This window comes from Meleagris gallopavo, chromosome 29 (assembly GCF_905368555.1).
Source record: "Meleagris gallopavo chromosome 29, MGAL_WU_HG_1.1, whole genome shotgun sequence".
Lineage (NCBI taxonomy): Eukaryota > Metazoa > Chordata > Aves > Galliformes > Phasianidae > Meleagris > Meleagris gallopavo.
This window is the reverse complement of record NC_139432.1, coordinates 3,980,904-4,008,597: the sequence shown is the minus strand read 5'-3', so window position 1 is coordinate 4,008,597 and position 27,694 is coordinate 3,980,904. Positions and strand designations below refer to the sequence as shown.

General features: G+C 65.3%; 1 protein-coding gene across 3 annotated transcripts; it reads right to left on the bottom strand.

The window, feature by feature from the left end:
* Positions 1–496: 496 nt before the first annotated feature.
* On the bottom strand, positions 497–27,359 carry ARHGAP23 (Rho GTPase activating protein 23). Of its 3 annotated transcripts, none has more exons than XM_085210812.1 (24): positions 27,216–27,359; positions 14,160–14,342; positions 12,327–12,351; positions 11,524–11,616; positions 11,171–11,249; positions 10,951–11,005; positions 9,156–10,461; positions 8,761–8,919; positions 8,479–8,590; positions 8,341–8,398; positions 7,930–8,067; positions 7,544–7,843; positions 6,350–6,411; positions 5,792–5,919; positions 5,514–5,632; positions 5,281–5,436; positions 4,796–4,874; positions 4,606–4,679; positions 4,439–4,528; positions 4,225–4,350; positions 4,076–4,117; positions 3,869–3,962; positions 2,554–2,585; positions 497–2,429 (listed from the first exon to the last, which is right to left on the bottom strand). In XM_085210812.1, the coding sequence occupies exons 1-24, from the start codon at positions 27,342–27,344 to the stop codon at positions 1,431–1,433; spliced, it is 4,638 nt and encodes a 1,545-aa protein (XP_085066938.1). In that variant the 5' UTR covers positions 27,345–27,359; the 3' UTR covers positions 497–1,430. The 3 variants fall into 3 exon arrangements, with proteins under 3 accessions (XP_085066938.1, XP_085066939.1, XP_085066937.1); XM_085210813.1 differs by lacking the exon at positions 27,216–27,359 and adding an exon at positions 23,776–23,958; XM_085210811.1 differs by lacking the exon at positions 27,216–27,359 and adding an exon at positions 16,701–17,158.
* Between the last annotated feature and the right edge of the window lie 335 nt (positions 27,360–27,694).

Sequence of the window (27,694 nt, the reverse complement as noted above, 5' to 3'; positions counted from 1 at the left end):
GTGTCTGTCCGGGCGCCTGGGGGGGTTGGGGGGGTTTGTAGCGCTGTGTGTCTCGCGAACTCCCGGCGACGAAGGGTTTGTTGCTGTTGATTTCATTTTATTAACACCCCCCCCTCCCCCTCCCCACTTTTTTTCCTACTTCTTTCTTTTCTATCAGAGTGTCCGGCTTTAATACGAATCAATAAAGACTTTTTTTTTCTCTCTCTCTCTCGAAAGCCCTTTATTTCTTTTGCCCCCCCCCCCTCCGCCCCCCCCCCAATTCATCCATCCATCCATCCCTGGGGAAGGCACAGCAATAAGAATAACCCCGAATCACCACTTTATTTCTGTTATATAGACCAGGACTCGGGGGGGGGGGGGGGGGGGGGGGGGCATTGGGCAGATCCCGACCCCCGTATGGGGAGGTTTGGGGGGGGTTTGGGGGGGGACACTCATGCAGAAGGGGTTACAAAGCGAGTGGGGTCGGGGCTGAATTTTTCCACCGAGTCTTTTTAAGAAAAAAAAAAAAAAAAATCCTTATAAATCCTTTTTTTTTTCTTTTTTTTTTGTTATGTTACACTTTTAGAGGCCATATTTACACCCCCCCCCAAAAAAAAAATTTATATATATATATATAGGAGGAAAAACGAACAACAACAACAACAAAAAAAGAAACTTTACAGCAAATATCGGCAGAACGGATGGGAACGACGCAGTACGGAGTGACAGGGACTGACTTCGTGTCCCACCCCCTCCCCATAACCCACCCCCAATCAGACCCCCTCCCACCCCCCACCCCCTCACCCCCGACCCCGGCAGAGGCTCTGGGTCCCCACCGCGTCCCCAGGGTGGGGGGCACCGCACCCCCCCTTCCTAAAGTGCTTCTCAGGTCGCTGAGCCTGGGGGGGGATGGAGTGAGTGGCACCGGGGGGGGGGGAGGGGGTCGGAAAGGAGAGCTGTGATGCGTCGTCCCCCGCCTGTCACCCTCCTACCTCGTAACCCCGAGACCCCCTTCCCCCCCCCACGCTGCCCAACCCCTGCGAGGCCACCGATGTCCCCACGTCCCTTCTTCCTTTTGGGGGGAGGGGGGACGGGGAGGGGGGGGTTGGACAGCCTCGACCGCAGCAGCCGGGGAAGCGCCCGCACTTCGCATGGCCACGGCCGGGCAGCCCCGGGGAGGGGGGCTGGATGGGTTGGGGGAGGGGGGGGGGGCAAAGGACTCAGCCCCCCCACCGTGGCATGGGGTTGGGGACAAGGTGGCTTCGTCCCTCCTGGGGCTGCACCGGGGCCATAGGGAGAGCGTTAAATAACAGCACAATTAAATACAAGCACAAAGGCGAGTCCTTAAATTAAACTGTGTCCCCCCCGCCCCCCCCCAACATCCCATAAGCTGGAAGGGGAAAGGGGGGGGTGATGGGGGGGGGGGGGGAATCGGCAGCAGCCCCAGGAGGTCAGAGACACTGAGGGAAGCGTAAGGGGGCGGCGGGGCCGGGGCTGCCCGGGGGGGTCCCGGTGCCGGTGGGGTCGGGAACCACGGGCCGGGTTTTGGTGGACTCCAGGCTGCTGAGCCCCGAATCCGGATCGCGGAACGGCCCGGTGGGCACCGCCAGCCCCCCCCTCGACCCCTTCCACTCGTTGCAATTGAGGTCGGTGATACCGCCGGGCAGCACCAGCACCGTGTGCCGCCTCCAACGGCTCTTCCTACGCCGGGTCTCCGGGGAGGGGGTCCTCCGCAGTCGCACCCCCGCATCATCCGCAGAGCCCCGCAGCCGCTGCCGGAGCTGTTCCCGCAAAGACGGCCGCACCGGGGGGACCCGACCGCCCCCAGCGCCCTCTGTTACGGGCAGGGCGAGATCCCCGACGGGCAGCGCGGCGCCCCCGACGGGCAGAGGGTTGTCCCCCCCCGGCCGCGCCCTGCCCAGCTTCCTACGTGCCAACGTATCGCATTGGATGAGGCGGTGGGAACTGAAGGAGGGCCGGCCGGGTGATGCCCTATCGCCGCCTCCCAGCCCAGCTGCCGCCCCCCCCGGCCCCGCGCGGCTCTCCGTGTCCGTCTCCGCGTGGCTCAGCTCGCTGCGCTCATCATCCGCCTCCTCCCCTCGGCTTTCGGCCACCGACTGCACCTCGGAGCTCAGACTTCGCTCCATGGTGGATAGGGTGGAATACCCCGACACGATGGAGCGGGCGTCCGCTGCCGGTTCCTGCCCGGTACCGCCGGTTTCCACGGCGTTCTCCTTCCCGGTGCGTGGGGTTCCGCCGGGTCCCGGTGCGGTGGCCGTGCCCTCCTCCTGCCCCCGGCCCCGCGTTTCTCTGTGCTCCGCGTCGTCGTCGGTGCTGCTGCCGAAGCATTCGGCCTCACGCCACTTCTTCCTCTTGCGGGCGACGGCGGAGATGAAGGGGATGGCCGGGAGCTCGCGGGGCGACGGCTCCTTCCGCGACGGCCACGTGCCCTGCGAAGATGGCAGTGCGAGGTTTAGGGCCGCGTCGTGCACCCCGACCCCATAAGCAGAGGGGCATCACCTCCCTCGCTCCCTCCACCCCCCACCTCCTGCCCCAGCCCGGGTCTCCTCTCACCTTCAGTTTGGCGGAGCCGCTGTGGGTCGAGTCTGTAAAGCAGAGCGGAGAGAAGGGGGTCAGCGAGGCCACTGTGGGGTGGGAGCACGATGGGGGGAGGGGGGACCGGATGGGACACTGCTTCACTCCCGTAGATGGGGGAGGAGGACGCGACCGGGGCCATCAGTTCCCAGAGCCAAGGGGGGCTGTGTGGCTGCAGACAGGAGCTGGAAGGTGGGGGCTCCGGTTCTGGGGGAGAAGGGGGGGATGTACACACATAGATAGGGATGTGCAGATGAAAAATGCTGCTGAGAGCCCGGCTGTGGGACCCTGACCCAATGGGGTATGGAGAGCAGCAGGGCATCACCAGGATGGGACACTGCCTCAGTACCCACTCAGGTCTGCAATAGGGCAGGCAAAGCGATGGGCTGAGCTGGGGGGGCTAAGACAGGGCTGTGGGGCTGCCCTGGGCTCCCTGGTGGGTTAGGGGACACAAAGAGAACAGTAAGGGGACGAGGGTGACAGGGGGACACGAGGGTGACGAGCAGCCATGGCTCTGCCACAGTGTGGGGGGACAACACAACAGACACCCTCACCCCCCCACACACCCCAGCCCAGGGATGGGGTTAGCAGGTGCTGACAGTGAGAGAGGAGGAGGCAGAAAGGGGGTGCTGAGCCCCCCCCAGAGCACGGGGACACCCCAGACCCCGGCGTTGGGGTGCATCATTGCTGGGGCACACGGCACCAACCCCAGGGACACTCAGAGCCCCCATGAAGAGGTGGGGGAGAAGGAGGGATGGAGGAGTTGGGGCTTGCCTAGGGCACGCATCCCCCTGCGGATGGGCAGGACAGGACCCTCCCCCCCTGCCCCCCCCCTCCTGTCCCCCTCTCTCGTGGTCACCCGGAGGAATTAGTGCGTGAGCAATGCACCCAGAGCAACACTGTACCCGCTCTAGCTCTCGAGGAGGTCCGCTGGAGGAGGAAGAGGAGGAGGAGGAGGAAGAGGACAGCACAGAGAAGTTCAAGGAAAGAACAACAGAAATCAGTCCAACATTGAAGTCTCCAAATCTCCGGGCTGACAGCGTGAGAGGTGCGGGGGGAGAGGGGGGGGGGTGGGCAGCAGGCTGGGTGCCACCCAGTGGGGTTGTGGGGATGAGCAGCCACCGGGGCGGGGGGGGGGGGGTACAGAGGGCAGAGTGGGACCTCCAGGTGTCCCAGCAAGGAGGCTGCTGGCACATCGTGCTCTGCATGCACAGAGCTGCAGTCACAGAGGCTGCGAGTGGGGGGACAGAGCGGGCAGAGAGGGGGGGACCCTGCGTGGGGCACAGCTCCTCACCTGGGGCATCGCCGGGCGCTGCGGTGCGGCCGATGTTGGGCAGCAGGTATTCAATGTTGGGCACGGACTGAGCCTCCTTCTCATCCACCGGGGTCTGCGAAGGGATGGGGGGATGCACGGTCAGGGGGTGGGGATGGCACTGTGGGTCTGAGCCAGAGAGCAGCCACCTCAATGTGCCCCCCGAGCCCCGCACCCAGAAGGACTCACCTTCTCCCCCTTGTCCTCCTTGTCGCTGAAGAACCAGTCTGACTGCAGAGGGAGACAGGAGAGGGGTCAGAGCCCAACGAGGAGCTCAGCGTGGCCGCCCCAGGGCTGCAGCAGGACCCCCACGCTGCCCACAGGGCAGCTCCACCTACGTGCTGGATGAGGGTCTCCACGATTTTGTAGCGGTCGGGCATGTGTGTCACCATGTCTGTCATGTTGTCCTCAGATGTCCTGACCAGCGTGGGGCCAAACACCAGCGCCAGGTTTCGGGGTTCCATCTGCATCCAGAGCCCGGGGTCGGTGAGTTGTCCCATCGGCTGCCCCATCCCTCCCCACCCCACACGGGGTGCAGCTCAGCCCCATTACCTTGTTCTTCTCCGAGTGGTCTGCGATGGTCTTCAGGTGACCCACCAGAAACTTGAGTGTCTCATAGTAGTGCCCTGGCAGGTCCCGGATCTGTGGGAGGCGTTGGGTCACCCCTCTGCCCGCCCCCCAGGCAGCCCACGTCCCCCAACCTGCCCCCATCTCCCTACCAGCTTCCGCAGTGTCCTCATCCTCTCGCTGGCATCCTCTATCCGGTTGGCCTCAATGAAATCGTTGTATTTATCTGAAAGGGACACAGAGGGCTCAGGGCAGGGGTAGAAGAGCAGGGAGGCTGAGGGGGTGGGGGGATCAGGGGGGGTCCCAGCGGGATGGGGCATGGAGGGGCATGGAAGGACTCACCGTCGGTGAAGAGGGGCTCAGGCAGCTTTCGGAAGAAGGATTTTAACAGACTGCTGATGACGTTCAGGTCCTGCCAGCGCTGTGGGGAGAGAGGAAGATACTCAAATCCCAACGCCAGAGGGATGAAGTCCCCAACCCAGGTGACCAACACCAAGAGGGACACTCGCCAATGCCACGGGGGAAGCCCAATGCCACCGCAGCGCTGTGGGGAAGGTGTGAGGTGCCAAGTGACAAATGTGTCCCCAAACTGCCACCCACACTGCTGCCATCGGCCACCAGGCGGCCCTGCCAGCCCAGGGAAGGTCCTGCCATGAGGATGAGGATTGTAATGGGGCCATGATGGGAGCTGGGGGCCATGATTGGAGATGGAGATCGTGATGGAGGTGGGGATCGTGATGGAGATGGGGATCGTGATGGAGATGGGGACCAGGACAACAGCCCTAGGAGCATTTCAGAGACACCAGGACAGGGATGGGGACACACACCTCATCCTGCAGGTTGATCTCAGTGGCTCCTTTGTTAAGCTGCTCCTGCAGGCTGGACACCACAGCATTGTTCCCGGGCACGCGGTAGATGCCCATGTACTCCAGGCCACGATCCTCCACCACTTTGCAGCAGGCTTCGACGATCAGAGGGATGTTCTGGGGGGAACACACGGGGTGATGGAGGTGCCGGGGCTGGGTGGGACCCCTGGGGCTGTCCCACCCATGCACCATACCTTGTTGTCCGGGGCGGGCTGGCAGTCCTCCAGCCTCACACCAAAGGCTCGAGGGGCAGATTTCTTGTTCTTCTTCATGATGTTAATGCCCCAGGGGGCTTTTTGGGAGCTGCTTTCATCTGGCAGGAGGAAAAAAAAAAAAAAAAAACAACAAAAACAAACCCACAGAACTTTTAGCTATATGGACCAACAGCAAGAGCATCCCTGCCGCACGCCGGCATCCCTCTCCGTGAGGCTTTGCCATGCCTGGGCTCTGCATACTGCAGGGGGGGATTTACCTTTGGTGACGGCCGCATCCTGCCTCGGGGACCGGGGTGCACTGGTTCCCGTCTGCTTCAGGAACTCGGCTCTGATCCCCAGCCCACGGGAGCCCTTGGGTGAGGAGTCAGGCTTGGCACCCGCCGGGCTGCAGGGAGAGCGGGGTCAGGGGGCATGGCGGGGCTGAGCACTGTAGGTGGGTCCCCAAAATCTGCCCTGCAAACCCTGACCTAGCATCCTGCCCTGGCTCTGTGTGTGCTCATGGGGCCCTTCTTGCCCTCAGCACTGACCCCACAGGGCAGCACTGTGTTTTCAGGGATAGCGAGGGCTGAGCACCGTGCCAGCACCAAGGGAGCTCTGAGCCGGCGTCACCCTCTGCTGTGCCAGCTTGGCTGAATGGGGCCCTTCCTGCACCCCAACCGGAGCCAGGAGCAGCCGGGTGCCACCCCACTACAGGATGCACTGCTTTTGCTCCATCACTTGGAAATTCAGGTGAATAAAGAGCTCCAGGAGCACGGTGCCACCGCTCACTGGGGCATCCCGGGGCAGGCAGGTGCCCCACAGCACCAGGTGCGTACCTCACTTTCCGATAGTCGTTGAGCTTCTTGTTGATAAGTGCTTGGCTGGCAAAACCGGGGTCCTGGGGAGCAGAGAGAAGAGGGGAAGGGGAAGCTTGAGCAGCGCGTTCTCTGCAGGCACCAGGCACCACGCTCTGCCGGGAGCCACAGCCCACGGCCACCTCTGGCACTCCTCATCACCAGGAGGGTTCCTGCCAGCCCCGAGCTGGGCTGAGCACAGCACCAGGGCCCCGTGCCCCAAAGTGGCACCCAGCACCATGCCGAGGTCTGCGGTGCTCCTCACCACGGCGCACCACGCACGGGGTCCGAGCCGTCTGCTAAGGCTCAAGGACCCATCCATCCCTGCAGCTCCATCTGCCAGGACCAGACGCACACGCTGTGCCCTACAGCACTCCAAGACACACTCCGTTCTCCTCCTGCCCGGTGGCACTGCGGCCCCAGCGGGTGCCCACACAGTTCCATGTGCTCCACGTGCTCCAACCCGGCCCTGCCAGCTCCCTGCCCTCCAAACGGGGCTGTGCTGCAGCAAAACAGACACTGCCCTGAGCTCAATGCGCCCTCCAGAGTCAGAGCCTGCCACAACCAAGCACAAATCCTGAGACCAATCCGTGCCATCCTGGCACCGTGGGGACACGGTGCACACCAGCCCCGTTCCTGCACAACCAGCTCAGCACCGGCACAACCAGCTCAGCACCGGCACATCCACCCTGTGCAGCCCTCTGGTGGAGCTGGTGGCTCCTCTCTGACCCAAGCAACCATTGCACAGACCACAAATGCCCAGCGAGAGCTCAGCTCTGACCCCACGCTTGCCCCAAGAGCGGGCAGCACTGCGGGACCGCATCCAGCACAGGCAGAGAGCTCCAGATCTCACCCATGGGCCGACGAGCCCCACGGTGCCAACACACCCCACGGTACCAAAGCACCGGGGTTCCAACCGAGCCGTGCACGCTCCTCAACCGCAGTGCAACCAAACACCGCCGCTCCGGCACGGAACCCTGGCTGAGCCACCACGATGCTCTGAGAGCCGCACCGCGCGATGCACCGCCCGGCCGAGCTGAGCCGCGCTCTTCTTGGAGCCCTGGGAGCACAGCTGGCCGCAGCCAGGGGAAGCAGCACAAGGCAAAGAGCCGGAGAGAGCCGAGGCGTTAGCGCCGGGAGAGCCAGAGGCAGCCGGGAGCGCCGTGTGGCTCTCACCTCGCCCTCAGCCTTGCTGTTCTCCCTGATGACTTTGATCCAGGCCAGCATGTCTTCCCGATCCTCTGCCTGAAAGAGATATTCACAGAAGTCAGCGGTCGTCAGGCGGAAGACGTGCTTCCTCTTGGTCTCGCTGTAGGAGATGTCCACCAGGCACGCTCGGATGCTGATCGGCTGCTCCTCCTCACCTGGGGCCGGGCCGCAGCTCACCGCCTCCCGCCTGTCCTTGCACAGGTACAGCGAGTGGGTGCGCAGCACCGCGAAGACGCGCTTCCACTGCCGGAGGCCTCCGCCAACTTTCTGCAGGGAAAAAGGACCGGGAGTCACGGCTCTGAGGGTCACCCATTGCCAGCCGGGCTGGGGACCCCCCTCCCCCCCCGCCGTACCTTCCCCTTTTTGGTGAGGATCTGCTTGTAGTGCAGCCAGCCCTCCTTCCTGACGTCGCTGAACGTGACGTCCGACAGGTCAGAGGTGGAGTGCCGTTTGGAGCGGGTGTCTTCAGACGTACCGAGGCTGTCCAGAGACTGCGGGGTGACGCGGCACGTGGGGGTCACAGGGGTCGCCGTCACCCCACCGCCCCACGGGTCCAACCGGTACCCCCAACCCCAGCAGTCACCCAGAGATGGCGGGGTGACAGAGCACATGGGGCCGCAAGGAGCTGGCATCACTCCCACCACCCCATGCATGCACAGCCTTGGTACCCCCGCCCCAAGATGCCACCCAGAGACTGCAAAGCTGGCGCTGTCCCCCCATCGCTCGGGTCCTCCTGGTACCCCCAGCACCCCCCCAGCGCTCACCCCATCGGTGAAGAAGCTCCTCAGCATGCGGAGGCTGGGGACCCGGCTGGGCATCCTCCTGTGGGAAAGCAGCCCTGTGAGCAGGGGGGCACGGCAGGGAGGGGACGGGGGGCTGCGTGGTGCCCAGATCAACCCTACCTGAGGATCTTCCCCTCATCCCGAAATGTGTTCAGCCCATCATCACACGACTTGGAGCGCTCGGTGGTGATGGCCAGCAGGTAGGAGGAGCGGCGGCCGGCCTTGATGCTGCCTGTGGGGGGAGGAGGGCACAGCACGTGGCCGTGGGGCTCTGCGGGGTTCAGCGTGATGCCACGGAGGGGCAGAACCACAGCCCTGCTCCTGCTGAGCTCCTCATCCCTATGCCACCCAACTCCAGCTGTGGGGGCTGCTTCCCTCAGTCCCCCCCCCAGCCCCACTCACTGCAGTCCTGTGAGTAGTGCCGGCTCAGGGCGAAGGCGAAGGTGGGTGAGGAGGAGGGGCTGGTGGCCACGGCGGGCGCTGAGTTCATGGCACTGGAGACCACGGAGGAGGCGGGGATGTGCTTGGCCTTCAGGTCGATGCTGGGGCTGGTGGGTTCGTCTGTGGGATGGGGCAGGAGGGTCACAGGAGGGCTCGGGGCAGAACGCAGCCCTCGACCCTTCTCACGTGTTTGCAGCCCCAGGAAAGCCAAGAGCCCCCGCTGCGCCGAGCCACGCCGAGCCCCTCTGCACCCACCCTGGGGGAGCAGCACCATGCAGGAGGGGGCAGCCCCACGTGGGTGCCCTCCCCACCACAGCACCCATCACATCGCCCATCCCAGCACTGACTCCACTCACCAATGAAGGGGATGGATGCCAGCGAGTCCTCGGGGGCTGCTAATGGGGCCACACGCCGACCCGCGTGCTCGCCCACAGACCTCTCCTCCCTGCTGCTGGCTGCGGGGGGGTCACAAACGTCCGTCTCCTTCCCCCTCCCAGAGAACACAAAGTTCATCTGCCGCAGCGGGGGCTGCGCCTTGCGGCCTGTGGGGGGCTTCTGCCGCAGCACCACCTCCTCGCGTCGCTCCTCCGCACGGCTGCTCTCCGTGCGCTGCTCCCGGGGGGCTTCGGGGGGCGGTGGAGGGGCGGCGGGGGTCGCCGTGTGCGCGATGCTGAAGGTGGGCAGCCCGCCGAAGGTCGGGTCGCGGAAGGACAGGGCGTGCAGCAGCCCCGTGCGGCGCTGGAAGGACGGGCTGTAGCTGCGGTAGCCGATGTAACCCGAATCGTCCACGCTCTGCAGGTTGGGCTGCGATGGGTGCTTCTGCACCGCCGGGTCCCGCGGGGGGGGGGAGGAGGAGGAGGAGGAGGAGGATGGCACGAAGGAGCCGCGCACGCCGGGCTGTCCCGCGGCCGCAGCTCTGCAGAGCCTCTCGGGATGCCACGCGGAGCGGTCGAGGCGCGGGGAGAGCAGAGCTGCGGGTTCCAGAGCCTCCATGGAACGCCCGCACCTGCCCAGCTGGTGCTCGGAGCGCGCCCGGTGCTGCGCCCACGCCTCGCGGTTGGGCTGCAGGAGGGTATCGTGCGATGCGCTGTGGGGCCAACCCCGGGGGTGCGCCGAGCCCCCCAACCTCTCCTGGGAGACGCTGCGGGATCGGGGCGGCATGGCGTGCCGGCGCTCCTCCGAGGCGCTGCGCCGCGGCTCCTGGCTGCAAAACCATCGCGACAGCGCCCGCTGGCACTCCTGGCGACTCGGCGGCCGCACGGTGCTGCCCTCCCGGGGGCCGCAGTGAGTCCGGTGCTCCGCCACGTGCTTCGGGGTCCCGTAGCTGGAGGGGGCGGCGGGCAGAACGCCGTAGCGCTCGGGGCAGCCGCTCCGGCGGCCGTGGGGAGCTGCGGGGTGGTGCGGGGGACCCCCGGCGCGTGGATCCTCTGGGCGGTGTGCGGGGCTGCCCCCTGCTTTGCTGTAGGCAGTGCTGTGCGGGGATGAGGGGCCGGCGGGGTGGTGGGAGCGGGGGTCCGGCGGTGCGCCCGGGGGGGGCTCAGAGCCCCGTGTCTGGAAGGGGTAAGTCTTGCGTGGGTAGCAGATGGGGGGGGGCTCGGGGATGCTCTGCGCCCCACCGGAGTACGGCTCGTTGCCCTTCAGGTAGGCGTCCTGGGAATAGGCCTGTGGAAGTGGGGGGTGGGGGAGAGTCAGGCCGGGGGGTGCAGCCACAACATCCCATTCCAACCCTGGGGTCTCCTGCAGCCCCCAGCACTGCTGCTCCACGTGTGCTTCTGCTCTCCCCGCAGCCACACATTGCTGCCCCCCTCCACACACCTTTCTCCTTCCCAAAACACCTCCAGATGCAGCACCAGCCCATCCTGCCTTCCCTTTCTCACTTTTCATGCACACCTCTGGCTCTACGCCCTGAGTGGGTGGGCACAGATGTGAGAGCCCCCCAGCAGGGCTGCCAGACCCCCCTTCCTCTTTTGGGTTGATGCACGAGGACAGCAGTGGGGACACCAGAAGAGAAGAGCCCCCAGCCAACAAACAGCACGAGGAATCCCACTGCCTGGCTATAAGGTCTGCACTCAGTGCAGCACTGGTGCCCCCAGGACCCCCAGAACTGGGGGAGTGGGCTTGGGGCCATCACAGCAAGGCAGCAAGACTCACCAGCTGGAGAATGTCCTCATCTTTGGGCATGATGGAGAGCTCCAACACATTGTCACTGTGGAGAGACAGGGGTCAGGAAGGGATATGGCACACATGGCTGTGTCCCCACAGCATCTCCCCCAGCTCCCAGCCATGCAGAGCAGTGACAGCGTCCTCATCCCAGGAGGGGACAAACATCCCCATCCCCCCAAGTCACGGCCTCAGTGCAGCAGGAACTCACCTGTTCTGGATGAGAGCGATGACCTGCGAGTAGGTTTTCCCAATGATGCTATCCCCATTCACCTTGACCAGCCGATCCCCTGTGGGGTGAGGGGAGACAGAGTCACCTCCAGCACTCCAGCAAGTGGCGGGTGGTGACACCTGGCTGTCCCCTCATAGCAGGGCTGGGAGCAGAACCTTGTCCCGTGTGACACCAATGCTGCTATGGGCATCCCCACACGGGGGTGAAAATGGGAGAATCGGCAGAGAATGCATGAATGGGACCAAAACAGGCCCACATCTGCAGGGTGGAGGGGTGGGGAGTGGTGCAACCCCCCCAGCCTCAAACCTCTGCCACCTCTACATGCTGCTCACCAGTGCGCAGCCCTGCCTGGTGCGCCGGGCCGTCCTCCCTTACATTCTTCACAAAAATGGTGTCCATGGGCTCCAGGCGGCTCCGGGGGGGACCTGCACCGGGGGGACGGGTGTCAGCGAGCCCTCAGCACGGCTGGGTCCCGCAAGCAGCAGGCCAGGAGCACGTGGTGCATGCACCATGTGCACCCCTTGCATGCACCAGGCACAGCCATCACGCATGTGCTGTGCACACCCCGTGCACACACCCCGTGCACACACCCCGTGCACACTCCTCACACCCTGTTGTGCTTCTGCATGCCACCAAAGCAGCCACAACTCCTCCCCAACCTTTGCAAATACAGAAAACGTCCCTTGCTGCACGCCCCGCTTCGGGTTGGTGCTGGCAGGCTTGCAGGGGGGATGCAGTGCCGATGTGGCACTGCTGAATTCCCCGGGGAATTCCCCACCCCCACCCCGTCCCCAGGGGCACCCAGCACTGGGTCTCGCCACCCCACAGCCCTCCCAGCCCTACGGTGCCTCATCAGCCCAGCAGCTCAGCGATGCGTTCCGACGCCTTCACATTCATTCCCATCACTGCTGGCTGCAGCACAGCGAGGACACGGCCCCGTCCCCGAGCACCGACCCACACCACAGCCCCACCGCGTCCCTTTGGGATGTCCTCTATGGCACAGCACCCAACGGTCCCCGTCGGAGGGATGCAGAGGCACCTGCTTGCTCATCCCCACGCTGTGCCACCCCACGTCGCAGCTCCTGCTCTGCCCCACACCACCCCCCACGCTGGGTGCCCACAGCTCGGTGCTTACCTGCTCGGTTCCCATTCTCCTCTTCCTGTCAAGAGAAGAGAAAAGCAGTGATTTGGCAGTTGGGCCAAAACTTTTTGCGGGGAACCAGAAGGGGACAGGATGGGGGCAATGCCTCTTGGCTAGGACTGCTCAGTTGTGCCCAATGGAGCCCCTCATGGATCTGCATGTCCATCCGTCTGTCCCTCTGCCACCACGGATGCAGAGTCAGAGTAAAATTAACTTGTGGCACTGGATCTGGCCATACTGGGCGTGGGGTTCAGCACTGTGCTGCTGAGAAGGTGCTGGTGCCCCCCACCCAGTGATTTCTCACCCCGTAAGTGCCCAACTGTGCCGCCTCTGATGGATGGCAACAGCTCAGCTCTGCCAGCTCCAAGCTGGAACAGAGCTCTGGTGAAGGCAAACAGTGCCCTCTGAGGCACTGGGAAGGGACAGATCTCTACCTGGGATGGTCCCAGTGCGGAGGAGGGGCTGGAGGCATCTCCCCATTGCACAGAGGGAAGGTGCACACCCAGCACTTAGCACACCGCTGTGCAACTGCCAGCGCACCGAGCTGCCATGTGGTGCCACTGAGGGTCCCTCGAGGCACAGACTCTCCCAGCCCAGCCCTGGGTTGCCCCGCTCCCCAGAAAGATGCTGACATCAGGCACGGCGGGTGCCGGAGCGCCAGGAATGCGGAGCTACCACCCCCATCGTGTTGAGTCAGCACCACCGAAACTCAGCCCCCAGAGCTGGCACTGCACCGCCCCGGGCACCCATGGGTGCTGCAGCAGTCACACCCTGCACGGCTGGCTGGGAGCGCCGGCTTCGGCTCAACCCAAAAGCATCCACACCACCTCCCGGCCCACTGCGCCAACGTGGCTTCATCCTGCTGGGGCTCAGTGGCCGTGACATGGGACAGCAGCAGGGTCAGGCCGTGCCCTTGGCTCCCTCGGCTGTTGGAGTCCCAGTTTGTGCAGGAAGAGTCTGTGGCAGCAGAATTAAGACCCTGGGAAAAGTGCTGCCGTGCACACAGACAGCGGGACCGACTAGCAGTGGGGCAGCCACGAATCACTGCTCCCCACCCGGTGATTCATTTCCCACCACGTTTCCATGACTGCAATGAGCACCAAAGCTCGCGGCTGCCGGATGCGCCTTCCTGCGCCTGCACAGGGCTGGGAGGTCACCTCCTGCTCCTGGAATCAGCCACTGGTTTTGTGGGATCCCTCCACATCCATCCCAGTGTGCTTCTGGGTGGCGATGGATGCTCAAAGCTCACCTGGAGGTGAAGCACTGCCTGGTGCCCAGCTCAGGCAGTGAGGTGATGTCCCCATCCCTGCGCTCCCAGCACGAGGGAACCAAAGGATGGGACCAAACTGGCCTTGCAATGGGAGCAGCTTCTCCCAGCCAGCTGCTCCGAGGGCGCAGAGGAGCTGAGAACCCCTCTGGGGCTGCAGTGATCCAGGGGCAGAGCCACCCCAACGCCTCCAGCAGCAAAGCACAGCCCTGAGCCCATCCTTGTGCTGTGTTTCAGCCATTCCCAGTGCCCACAGGTCCTGTCAGAGCGCTGCATCTCCACAACCTGCACCCAGCATCCTCCAAACCGCCGCCTCCTGTGCTCTGGGGCTACATCCTCCCTCCCTGCCCACGGGGTGTGGGACAGCACAGTGTAACCTGGGCTCATCCCAAAGGGGCACTGGAGGCTCACGATCCCATGGGTGGGGACCCGCAGACAAGGCGGGTGATGGATGCACCGCCCTACGGCTCCCCAGACCCCCACCACCACCCAGATAATATAAAAGCAACCTCCACCAGCAGCCCCTCCAAGCTGGGGGTCCCCACCCCTCCAGTCCTTACCTTGGAGGGGGAATGCACCGCCGACTCGGGGGGGTAAACGATGAAGTGGCGGAGGGTGAAGCCAAACCCCCCTCCCTGGGTGCTCTTCCGCAGCACCACCGTCTTCGGGCCCCCCCAAGGAAAGGCCCCCTCCAGGGGCGCGTTGTCATTTGGGGACGCCCCATCTCTGCGGCCCGGCGTCGGCTATGGGGACAATGGGGAGATGTCACATTCAGGGGGAGATGTCACATCGTGCCCCGTGCTGGAGGGCAGTGATCTGCCCCTAGGAAACCCTTCCTGACTTCCAGCCCCACTGCGTGAATGGCAGCACCAAAGCCCCCCCCATCCTCCCCAAAGGGATGTTGTGGGAGAAAGGAAAATAAACAGTGGGGGCTGGAATGAACTGAGTTTGGGGTATGGATGGGACCTGGAAGGGGACAGAAAGGGGGGTGAGTGCAGAAAGCAGGGAATACGTGATGGGGTTGTGCCAGTGAGATAACCAAGGAGGGCATGGGGGGCCGGGGGCGGGGAGAAGGCTGCATGGCAAAGAATGGAGATGGAAGCTGAGCATAGGGGGGGCTGCATAGCCATGGTGGGGGCAGTGGGGCAGAAAGTTTGGGTTTGCAGCAGGGACATCTCTGCATTTTGAGGCTGCGTATGGCACATCTGGATGCACATCAGCAGCAGGGCTCTGCTGTACCCCCCTCCCCCGTGCAGCAATGAGGAGCAGACCACGCTCCAGGAGCACTAATTGCTGCTCTCAGGTTGGGCTCCTTCCCTGCCAGCCCCGCTCACACCACGGCACTGCACTGCATGTGGGGTTTGGCCCCCTCACCTCCCCCCTCCCCCCCCCCATGGTGTTCAAATTCAGACTCTGTATCCCTGCAAGGGTTCGGTGGTGAGGTGATGAATGGGGAGAGATGAGGCAGAAGCCAGGCGGGGAGGGAAGAGGGACACAAAGGGCCGAGGCACAAAAAGCCTTTGTCTCTGCCTGTGCTGAGCACGGCCTTTTTGCTGCTGGTGGGTAAATGGGGCTCCCTGCACCCCACGCACGGTGTGGGGCTGGGGGTCCCTCGTGCTGAGGAAAGGGGGGCAGCCCCACAGCCCCCACCAAAGGGCTCTTGTGTCCTCCAGTAGCAGCAGCCCCATATGCTCCGATCCCAACAACACAGGGAGCACCTGGGGACACCCCAAGAAGCAAAGAGCTGCGATGCTCCAACCGGGGGAGCCTGAAACCACAGCAAAGCCACAACCCCTGCCCTACACCCCCCCAGGACCCCAGGCCCTCCCTGCACCACAGAGACCCAACTTTTGACAGCAGCGGGTGCCCCGTTGCCACAGGGACCCCAGGCTGCCCACAACCCCCCACCCAAGGACGCCCGTCCCCATCTGCGCCCTCCATTGTGTCGGCCGCCGGCACGCTGGATTATTTTTAAGCTGACAGCTGAATGTGCCCCGCTGATGGTAAGCAGCACAGACAGCACTCTGAGCAGACACCGACGGCAGCACCGACCCACTGCCATGGGGACACACGGCCCCGTGTCACAGCCGTGGCACAGACGCTGTGCCCATGACACAGGGATGCATCACTGTCTGCCCATTACAGAGCACTTAGCGCCAGCAGCAGCTGCTCAGTGCCCCCCGGGACCCCCCCCCAGCAATGCTCTCTCCCCCCCCTCCTCCCCAATAGCATCCTGCACGCTGCCAGTGCTGGCACATCACCTGGAGGGGACAGCAGGGCGGACAGAAGGGGGCTTCTCCCTGCAGCCCCCACAAACCCATTGTGCAGAGCGCATGGATGCCATGCAACGAGACGCTGCAACTGCAGCCCATCACCCAGCTCCAGTCCCACAGCCTGCATTCACCATTGCAAAAGAGCCTCGGGAGATGCACTGCATTGCAAACAGCCCTCCTGGGCTGCTCTGTCTGCGCTGCTTCCGTCCCCACGTCCCACATTTGCCTGGGGACAACCCCATGGGGACGCAGCCTCTGGCCCTGCTGCCAAGGACGGGAACATGGGGTGGGAGCACATCGTGTTTGCTTCATCCCAGGAGAACCCCCAGCCCTTCAGCTCCCACTCCCCACGCAGCCCACCGTGCTGCAACCAGCCCTTATCACCGTCACCTCATCCCCTTCCCCAGCCTGAAGCTTTTGGGCTGCGAAGCCTCAACCGCACACTTGGACACATCACCCACAGATCTGTCATCTCAGCCACGGGTCCCCTCTCCCAGCAGGAATCGTGCTGTCCCCACACTTTGGAATTTGCTTCGAGCCCCCCCGCTGGGCTCCAATCAGCTGTGCCCCCCCTCCCCAAACCCAAAGCACAGGGATGGGGAGGGAGGGGGGGAGGTGAGTCTGTGCTGCCCACCTCTACGCCCTCATTCCCAGCACTCCCCCCACGGAGACAGGCAGCTGCCAAGGGTGTCTCACAGTGCAGAGCCCTCCTGGGGGGCACAATAAGACCTTCTGGCGGTGTCCCCCCCCCCGGGGCCATGCACCACAGAACAGCATGTGGGGCACACGAGGCCAAGCCCACCCCTCCCTCTACCCCACGGTGCTCACCCGATGGCCTCTGGCGGTGCGTGGGGCCGCGGGGCCGTGCGGTGCTCCGGGGGGGCGGCGGGGGGGGGTTCCGGCCGCACACCTCCTAACGCTGCTCAGCCAAATGCAGCGCGGTTCTGGGGAGCTGCAATCCACCCCGACGGCGCGTTCGCAGCCCCAGCCCTTCCCGGATCGCTCCACGCTCCATAAAGCTTTGCTCACCACCGCCACGGGGTTGGGGGCTGTCGGGGGGCCCCGTGCCGCCCTGCGGAGCCCCCGCTGCCCTCCGCCCTCCTCCACCATCGTGCGGGGCCGCGCTCCGTCCCGCTGCCGAGCGCTGCTGGCTCGTAGGGCGGGGGCCTGGAGGGGAGGTGGGGGGGGGGGCCGACAACGTAGGGGGAGGCTCCTGCTCCGGCTCCGGCTCCAGCTGCTGGCAGCGCTCAGCGCCCAGCCACACGCTGCCCCCCCCTCCCCCAACCCCAAGTTTTGCTTCACGTGCACTTTCCCTTTCTTTTTATTTTAATTTTTTTTCTAGCCACCCCCTCCTTCCTACACCACCACCTCCCCCCCCACCCCCCCGGGCGGCATCCCAACCCCCGCTTCCTCCTCTCCCTCATCCCAGCCTTTTCCTTCCTTCCTCCTCGCACCGCAGCGCTCCGGGCGGTGCTGGGGATGATGTGACAACGCGGGGTGCCCCCACCAACCCCCCCGTGCCTCCAGCGGGGGGATCCTGGCCAGGAATTAAGACATCCCTCCAAAAGCACAGCGATGCCACCTCTGTTAGGGAGATGCTCCGGGCAGCGTCGCCCCAGCCCGGACCTGGGGGAAGTGGGAGGGGTCTCACTGCACTGGGTGGACGAATTGCCCTTCTCATCCCCCATTATGGCATCAAAGATACGGAAAGGACAAAGACAAGGGGCCAGCAGAGGAGCGAGGGAGAGGAAGGACAGGAGGAAAAAGCGGGAGCCCCCGGGGCCTCGGACACATCCCGGGGGGGGGGGGGAAGGGGGTGTGCAGCCCCCATGTCCCCATGCCGGGGCTCCGACATCGCATTCCAGCCGCGCTGCAGCCGGAGGGAGGCACGTGCGGCCGCGCCGGGGAAATACCGGGCATTGCTGGGATTGCAGCCCCGGCCGCGGCCCCCTCCCCTTCTCCATCCTGCCCCCCCCCCCCCACCGCTATCAGCACGGCGGACCCCACCCGCGGGCACCGACTGCGGGACCGTCCCCCCCCCGCACAGCACCGCGATCCTCCGCGCACCATCAGCGCTCCGGTGCCCCGCACGTCCCCCCCCCCACACCCCGCACCCCGCAGGGCCGATGTGCCACGTCCCTGTCCCAGACAGCCCCGCGGGGGGGGCAGGTTGAGCGGGCCGGGTGGCAGCTGTGCCCTCAGGTCTCGTCTGCCCCCCCCCCCAGCGCCATCCCGGAGCGTCTGTGCCAACATCCCCGGGTGAAATTGGGGCACGGAGATGTGGGACACGCATCTCTATCGCTTCCTCTTCCCCCCGGGCCATTCCCCAGGGCTCCCGGTGCTGTGCCAGGGGTCTCCCGTGGTTCCCCCCCCCTCCCGGGGACAGCTCAGCGTGTCCCAACAGGCAGAGCCGGGCTCCAGCTGTCAGTACCAGCAGCCGAGGTGGGGGGGGGGGGCTTTGCTATCCAACCACCCGCTGGAACCAGGTGAAGTGAGGCTGGGGGCTGCCCACACACACTGCAACCCCCCACCGGGCAGCTGGAGCCCAACACACCGGGGCATTCGATGGGGAGCACCTTGAGGGCCCCCAGCTCTCATGCACGGCCCCATTTGGGGCTGCGCTCCCCGTGGGGGGGGGTCTGCTCCCCCCATGCACATCAGCACCAGAGAAGCAAGAAGCACGGGGGGGGGGGGGGGGCGGCAACAGCTCGGATCCAGGTCTGACCCCACCAACTCCGTGCACGCCTTCACCGGTAGTGCTGAGCGCGTGGGAAGGGACTGAGGGGGGGTGGCGATGGGGAGGGGGGGGTCTGCTTGCCCCAGGCTGAGTGCAGGATGGGCCCCAGTATTGTTCCTGCAGCCCAAACTGGGAAAGGTCAGGCGGCGTTCGCGGGGGCAGATTCCACCCCGAGGAATGCGAGCGCGCCTGGACGCCTTCCAACATACTTGGTGTTTTGCACAGGAGTGTCCTAAATATACAGCCAAGCGGGAGCAGGGGGGAATGCAGCGTGCTCCCGGCATGCACTGCCAGCATCATGCACTGCTGCCACCATGCATTGCTTCCTTGCACCACCATGCATTGCTTCCTTACACCACCACCATGCACTGCTGGCACCGTGCACCATGCACCACCTGCACCATGCATCTCTGGCACCATGCATTGCTGCCGTGCATCCCTCGCACCATGCATCTCTGGCACCATGCATTGCTGCCGTGCATAGCTTGCACCATGCATCTCTGGCACCATGCATTGCTGCCATGCATCCCTCGCACCATGCACCTCTTGCACCATGCACTGCTGCCATGCATCCCTTGCACCATGCACCTCTGGCACCATGCATTGCTGCCGTGCATTCCTGGCACCATGCATCTCTGGCACCATGCATTGCTGCCATGCATTCCTCGCACCATGCACCTCTGGCACCATGCATTGCTGCCATGCATCCCTTGCACCATGCACCTCTGGCACCATGCATTGCTGCCATGCATTCCTGGCACCATGCATCTCTGGCACCATGCATTCCTGCCACGCATCACCTGCACCGTGCACCTGTGGCACCACGCATTGCTGCCGTGCATCACATGCACCATGCACCTCTGGCACCATGCACTGCTGCCATGCACCAGCACACCCACCAAGAACCCGCAGCCTCAGAGCAGTGGGGAATGGAGCATCAGGTTGAGCTGCGGGGAAACTGAGGCATGGGGAGCACAGCACCCAGTGGGTGACCCCCTCCCCCCCCAGCCCTCCCCACATCCCAGCTGTGGGAATACGTGAACCCTTGGCACAGAGAAAAGGATAACGTCACACCAGCAGGGCACAGAGGGACAGAGGGACAGCCAGCTGCCACCACCACCATGTGCTGCGTCCCCCTGCACCGAGCGTGCAGGGCTGGGGGGGAGAGGGCAAACACAAATCCCTCCTGAAGGAGGAATCTCCCTTGAGCCGAGATTAGGGTCAGAAAAATGAGGTTCTAATAGGATTTTCAGGGAAGAGAAAGCTGCGTCGAGGCAACAGCTGATTTTCAGCCCTTATATGGCAGCGTCTCATGGCTCTCACCTGTGCTGGGGCCCATGGGGATGGGGGGATACGGGTCCATGTCACCCCATGGCACAGGTGATGCAGCCAGGGGAACACAGGGATGCTCCATGGGGTGGGGGAAGAGGGGGGATGTGGACAGAGCGACCAGGATGGGAGCACAAGGGTGGCAGTGGCAGAGAGTGGTCACTGCATCCAGATTAACACCCACAGGAGAAAGTACTCAGGTTCTCTTTAACCCAACCTGGGGCTGACGGCTCCGTGGGGATTTGGGAGCCCCAGGATGCTCCTTTTCCACGGAGCCACCAACCCTTGTTAAGCACAGGACCCCACAGACAGCTTTGCACCGGCCAGGTTGATGTGTGGCTTAATCCTACATCCTCAAAGCTGCTCCTTTTCACACCGGTACCCAAACACCAACACCAGAACCCCCCCCCTGCACCTCCCATCCCAGCACTGAGGCCCAGCAGGGCATTTCTGGGACCTCCACTCCCCTCCTGCTGTGCTCTGGGTGTGAACACAGGGAAGGAAATCCTGCAGTTCCTTCCCAGCACCAACTTCCATCACGGCAGCATCGCCTTCACAGCCCCGCGCTGCCGGCTCTGCCCTACAGTGTGGTCACACCAAGTCCAGCTTAACCCGTGAGAAGCCTGGGGGGGGAGGGGGGCACAGCAAGGCCCACTTCCCATCTCCCAAACTCCCCATCCCCACCGTATCCCCCACCCATTAAGGCTGGGGACTTAAATCCATGTCAGGGAGGGCCCCAGAGCCTTCATCCCCTGCTCCTCCTCCTCATTCTCTGCCCCACATCCTAACGGCGGCGTTATCTGCAGCAAGCCCTAGAAAAGTAACACGATTCTGCTTCCTGTTTTTCCCGTGGAAACCCTCAAATAGAAGCTGGCCTCACGGCTGCGATTTTTTCGGGTCTCTTTTTTTTTTTTTCTCTTTCGGCGTTGTTAACAATGAGCCGTTTCCTGCGGCGGCTCCGGGGGCACCGCCGGCACTTCCAGCCCTGCCCCATAGCGGGTGGGGGCCGAGGGGGGTGGTCACGTCCCTGTGCCACTCGCAGCCATAGGGGACCTCGTGGCACCGCGCTGGGCGTTGCAGGGGGACGCGGCTCAGCGATAGGACGGGGGGTGGGAATCGTGGGGTGGGGGGTCCTGGGAGAGAAAAACTGGAAGAAACACACAGGGAAAAGGCTGGCTCCTGCCCCTCGTGCTCGTCACTACAAATGGGGCGTTATTTGGAAATTCGGGGCCTCTGCAAATGGGGCTGCAGCGAGGACTGGAGGGAGGCAGCGCTGCGGATGCAGATTTGGAGACGCAGCTTTGGGGACCTGTGGCACCGGGGCCCGGTGGCGTTTCCCATCACCCCACACACATCTGTGAGCACCACCTCCCGCACCCCCCCACTCACCCCCCCCCCCCCCCCCCCACACCACAGCCCCATCCCGCACCGCTGCTGCCCACCCCCCGCTGGGGACATCGCTGCCCACCGCTGGCATCACACCAGTCAGCACCAGCAGGGACCGCGCTTCACCCCAAAGCGCTGGCACCGCAGCCCCCCCCCCAACCCCCGCTTCCCCCCCTCCACACGCCGCGGCTCAATAGCCCACTATGTGCCACAATAGCGCGATTGTCCCCCTGCTCCACCGGGCTCCCTCCCACCCACCCTCGTGGGCCGCCCCACGCGCTCGGTCCCATCAACGGCCCCACTGTTTTATCGCCGCCCTACGGCCCACACCTGCGCCCCGGGACGCGCCCCATAGCGGCGGTTCCCTCCCAACCCTCGGGGCTCGGGGCAGGCGATGAGCACGGAGATCCGCCGGGACGGATGGGAACCGCCGGCGGCTGCGGGACCTCGGGGCAGCGGGACCGCCCCGGTGGGAGCACGGCCGGAACGCACCGCCGGCACCGGGCTTTGCCCCCCCCCCCCCACCACCACCCCCGGCATTGCCGGATCGCTGCCCGCCGTCACCGCCAGCCTTTGGTTTGGGCCACTTTCTGGTGACTCACGCGTCGGGTTTCCACCCCTCTCCCCCCCCCCCCACCGGCTCGCTCTGCCGCTCACATTTTCCCTTTGCTCAGCCCTTTGAGAGGACGTTGCCGCCCCAAACGCACAGACCCCACATCCAGCAACCAAAACCGCCACCGGGATGGGGAGCTCAGGGATGGGCACGACTCCAAACGGCCCTCCGGACCCCACAGCAACGACCCCCGGAACCCCCCCAGCACCCGCAGCTGGAGGTGCCGCCCTGAGTTACAATTAAGGAGGCTTAATGAATTCGTGGGGACCAGCATCCATGGAAAAGGAGCTGGGAGCAGCACGGGGCAGCCCATGCAGAGGGAGCCGGGCGGGTTGGTGCGGCCGCCGCAGGCAGAGGGGTCGATAGTTTCCAACTTGAGTGCTTAAAATAGGTCATCTATCTCTGCTCCTTTAAAACCAGGTCTTGCCGCCTGCCAAAGACAAACTTGGTTTATTAATGGGACGGCACCGGCTTGAAACCTAATCTTGCTTGGTTGGTTGTTTTTCTTTTTTCCCTTTCCATGAGAACGGGACAACCCAGCAGCTCCCCACGGCCACCCCACACCATGCACCCTTCGCTCCATCCCCGTCCCAATCCCCTCTCCACGCTCAGAGCCGTGTGCTGCCCCATGGCTGCACTGTGGGGCCACTCCATGCACCCCCAGCGAGCAAAACCCCAAAGGCTCATCCATCCTCAGCTTTCCCATTGCGTCTGGTGCTGCAAACAACAACATCAACCCTTTGGGGACACTCCAAGTCACTCAGGTGTCACCCTGTGGCTCCTGGTTAAACACTGTGGGGTTGGGGGGGAGGAGAGGGGGGTCCCACAGTGCCCAGGACCCCGCTGCACCCAGCGCCGCACCCCGACCTCACTGCCAAGTTTGGTGCTTGCCAGGCAGCGTGGCGGCCCCGAGCACACGCTTTTCCTGTCTTTCAAGTTCAGGGTTCAGAAAGAAGGGGGAAAAAAAAAATACCAGCAAGCGTGAAGAAACCAGCAGTGCCTGCAAATGGGGAGAGAGGCAGCAGCTCTGCTGGGCCGACGCTGAGGAAAGGATTTAACCCAGAGGGGCTGCGTGGTGGTGGGGGGCAAAGCAGAGTAGGTCCTGTGCCCCCCCCCCCAGATCCCCAACCACAGGGGGGGTAACAGTTGACTAACTCACATGCCCTGCATCCCCATGTCACTGCGCTCCATTGCTGCCGGCCCTGCTGCCCCCCAGGAGGGCACGGTTTACCCCAAAACGCTGCAGAAGGAAACATCAGATCCCAACACCCCCCTCACCCCAAATCCCAACCCCAACGCTCAGCCCCACAGAGTCAGCGCGGAGGAATCCGACGGGAAACCGCGATTCACGCCCAGGCGCTGCGAGGAGCAGCTCTGCTCGTTTCTGAGACGTTTCGCACGGCAATTAATCGTCCGGGGGCGGTGATTACCCCACTGCGGGGCCGGGGACGCCGAGTCCCGACACCCAGGAACGGAAGGATGGGGCCGAACGCAGCTCTGGGTCAGAACGCGCGGTCACAGCCGCTGCTGTGCCAATGGACCAACGCGGCCGACCCCCGCCCGGTCCCCCCTCCCCCTCCCCGGCGGTGTCCCCATCTCTGTCCCCACCCCACGGCCGTCCCGTCCGTCCCCACCCGCAGCACGCTGTAAGGGCGCGGGGGGGCGATGCCGTGCCCCCCTCACAGCCCCCGACGGACGGACCCGGTACCACGGTCCGGCCCATTCCGTGAGCTCTCCCGGTCAGCATCGCCCACGGGGCCGCCGCTCGGACCCCCTCCCCGTCCCCGTTTCCCCCTCCCCCCTCCCACACCCGGAGGGCATCGCCCCGCTCTGCTCACCGCGGGCGGTGGGATCCCGACCAGGCAGAAGGCGATGCCATTCATCGGGCTGCGGGGCCCGGCACGGTTCGACCCGGTTCCGCACGGCTCGGCTCGGCGCGGCCCGGCACCGCTCGGCTCGGCTCGGGCTGGGCCGGGCACGGCCCCGGTTACTGCTCCGCCTCCTCCGGGTGCCGGCGGCGGGAGGGGGCGGGCGGGGCGGGCACGGCTCAGCCCTCCCCGGCGGCACGGCACGGCACGGCACGGCACAGCTCGGTTCGGTACAGCACGGCTCAGAGTGACCAGAGCCCATCCGGTACCGGAATGGGACACCCAAGCCAGAACCGGCAGCAGAACGGGCACAGAAGGGGACATGGGGGGCTGGGGAGAGGGGAAAGACACCCAGAGATGGGGGTCAGCGGGGGACAGAGGGACAGAGCAGAACCCAGCAGTGCACAGCAGGAGCGGGCAGGGGGATGCTGGGGCAGCAAGATGGGGACAGACGGACAGGGGGACGTAGGAAGGGGGGGACATAGGGATGAGAAGGGGACAGACGGAGAGGAAGCATCAGGACAGAGGGACAGGGCTGGCACAGCCCGGCACGGGGATGGAAACACCGGGTGGGGGGCTACGGAGGGACAAAGGGTGATGCAGAGCTACGGGGAAAGGAAACGGCGAGGCTGGGAAACGATGGGACGGACAGCCGGATGGGACAGACAGATGGACAAGGCCTGGTGGGGCTCAGAGCACACGGAGAGTGTGGCAGCTCACAGCTCGTCGAGCCCCACACCTCACCTCGGGGTGCTGGTGGGTGCTGCGTGCCGTGGGGACCCGCTGTCCTGCACCCAGAGACACCAGAATGGCCTCTTTGGGGTGGGGGGGGAGTAGGGGGGACACAAAATAATTCCTTCCCCGTGGGAAGCAGAGCTGCTCCTGTGTCCTCATCACCCCGCGGGGCAGCGGAGCCATATGTGATGGGAACGCATGGGGTGGGGAGGGCAGCAACCAAGGGCTGCTGTGTGCCACCCCCAGCAATCCCTGACCCCTCCCCAGCACCTCCCACCCACCCCCCCCAGCACATGACACCATCGAAGTCCGTACCAACAGCGCTTCCATGGGGAGAAACCAAACCACCACCGCCAGAACTGATGGCCACGGAACCTTGGGATGGGGGGGGGAAAACTGCTGCCACCCCCAGAACCATAAATCCAGCCCTCAGGGAGGGTTGTGAGACCCCCCAGCAGGGTCAGTCCCTGGATGGGGGATGGCCCCCCTGTGATCTGTTTGCAGAGACACGCCTGGAGTCCCCCCCCCCCACCTTGCTCTGGGCCCCCCAACCCCACTGCAGCCATCCCATGGGAATCAGTGGGATCAGCACCCACCCCCCACTCACACCACCCATCCCGGGGGTCCTTTGCAAAATGGGGTCACATCGTACTGCAACCCCCCCCCCCCAGTGGTCCCCAGGGCAGAGAAGCAACAAGTGGGGGGAGGAGAGGGGGGGTCACAAACCCCAGCGCTGCTCCTGGTCCAGATTTCCCACGTGGGTCTCCAAGCACAGAGGTGGCACCGCACACCCAGCCGTGTCCCCCCCCCACCCCCCAGCACTCTTTGTTTCTCCCGGCCCCACCCTGGCACCGTACAGAGGAGGGGGTGGCGGCCCCCCATCCATAGAGATACGCCCCCAAATCCCCCCTCCCGGCCCCAAACCACGACGGCATCAACAAGGCGGACCCCCCCCCCCCGGCCCGTGCCCATAATCCCGACCCCACCCGCACCAGCAGCAGCAGCTGGAGCTCTGAGCACCGCGCTGCGACCCCCAGCACTGAACACCCCCCCTCCCCCCCCGCCAGGGGCGGCCGCTCCCCGCGGAGCCGCTCACAGACAAAGGGAACGGGGTGGGGGGGGGGGGGGGGGTGGAGGAATCGAGGCTGGGCGTTATTATTATTATTCTATTTAAACCTAATCCATTGAATTACAAAGAAAAGGAACCGGAGAGCAGGGAGCTGGGGGGAGGGAAGAGGGGGGACACCGCACAGCCCCCGTGCGGAGCTGTGCCCACGGGGTTGGGGACGCGACCCCACGCTGCCGTGCGGGGGGGCTCCGGGGGCTGCTGCCCATCCGCAGCACGCAGCCCCTCTCCCCCCCCCCGCAGCTCCGCGGCACGGAGCCATTTTGAGGCAGCAGCCGAGCGGCGGAGGGGCGACCACCCCCCAGCCCCCCCTCGGGAAATGAGAGCGGGGCCATCGGCCCGAACCCACCGCGGCCGTGGGGCGGAGCAACGTGGGGCAGCGCGGACCCCCCGCTGCAGGGAGGGGTCGGGGTCCCTCGGGATTCCCCGGCAGCCCCCGGCCGCGTCCCCCCCCCGCTGTCCCCACTGCCACCCACCCCATCCCTCGCTGCCCATCGCCGCTCCGATGGGGCGGAGGGGGAGGCACGTCGCTGCTCGGCAGCTCCTCTGCATTGCAGCTGGAGGTGCGCGGGGGGGTGGGGGGGGGAGGGGGCGGCTCCGGTGCCCGCAGCCCCCGGAAGGGGATCACGCACAGACCCCGCGTTGGCCGTCGCTGCCCCACTTGGGGAGGCGGGGGGGGGCGGTGGCACTCAGCCACGCCACGCACGTGCCCGCATGCATCCCCGCCCCTGCTGATCGCGGGCTGCGGGGGGGGGGTCACAGCACGCGGCCCCCAACGTGCAACAAAAGCGCGCGGCGCAATGGGGATGCGGTGCGTGGAGCCCCGGGGGGGGGAGGGGGGTGACATGGGGCGGAGGGGGGACACAGGGGGTCAGAGCCCGAGGGGCGCGGCAGTGGAGGAGGGAGTGCAGGGTGGGTTGTAACCCCCCCATCCCGAGGTTGGGACGGCAGCATCCCCCCCCCCCCGGCACCACAGCGCGGGGAGCCGCGAGCAGCCGCACACGAGAACCGCAACGGAACGGCGCCCAGAGGCGTTGGCTGGGAGACAACAACGGGAGCAGATGTGCGAACGCCAACAGCCGCAGCCCCATAAGGACCCCCCCCATTCCTCAACTCCAGGCTTCTTCCGCACCCCACAGTGGCCATCCCAGGGCGGACCCCTTCCCCAAACCCCGCTGCTCGCATCCTCCCACCTCACCCCACACACACCTGAAGCAAAGGGAACCCCGTGGCAGAGCGGGACCGACCCCGCAGCCCCCATCCATCCCCCGCAGCCCCCACCCATCCTCATCACGCGAGGGGCGCGGACCCACCCCGACACCTGGAGCCCACGCGTGGGGCCGGGCGCTGCCGGGGAAGCGATGCTGTCAGTGGGGCCGGGACGTGGGCTGCTTGGGGGGGGTCCTGAGCACAGCCGGTGGGAGTGCCGAGGAAGCGACGCTATGGGGCAGCGGACGGACGAAAGCGACCCGGTCCCGGTTCCGGTCCGGCCCCGGGGTGCGGCCCCGCCCCGCCCGGCCCCGCCCCGTCCGGTCCGTCCCGCTCCCACCTGCTCCATAGGGCCGCTCCGGGGCCATGGGCCGGTACCGGTGCCGCTCCCGGAGCCGCCGCCGCCGTCGCTCTCCGCCGCCGCCGCCCACGCCCGGCGCCGCCCGGCGCATCCCGGGAGCGGCGTCATCTGAGCGGCGGGAGGGGGCCCCGCCCGGCCCCACCCGGAGCCCCGCACCGCCCCCCCGTCCTCCTTCCCCGCATCCTCGCAGCCGTCCCCCCTCCATCCCCCCCCTCCCCTCCCTCGGCCGCGCATCCATCCTCCCCCGCCCCTCCCTGCACCCACCGCACCGCCCGGTGTCCTTCCTCCCACCTCTCCGTAGCATCTCCCATCTCCTCCTCATCCTCCCTTCTCTCCATCCCTTCTCGTGCCCCATCCAAAATTCAGCCCTTCCATTCCCCTTCCATCCTTCCTTCTGCCCATCCCAACCCATCATCCCATCCCCCCCCATCCTATTCCATCCCATCCCATCATCCCAC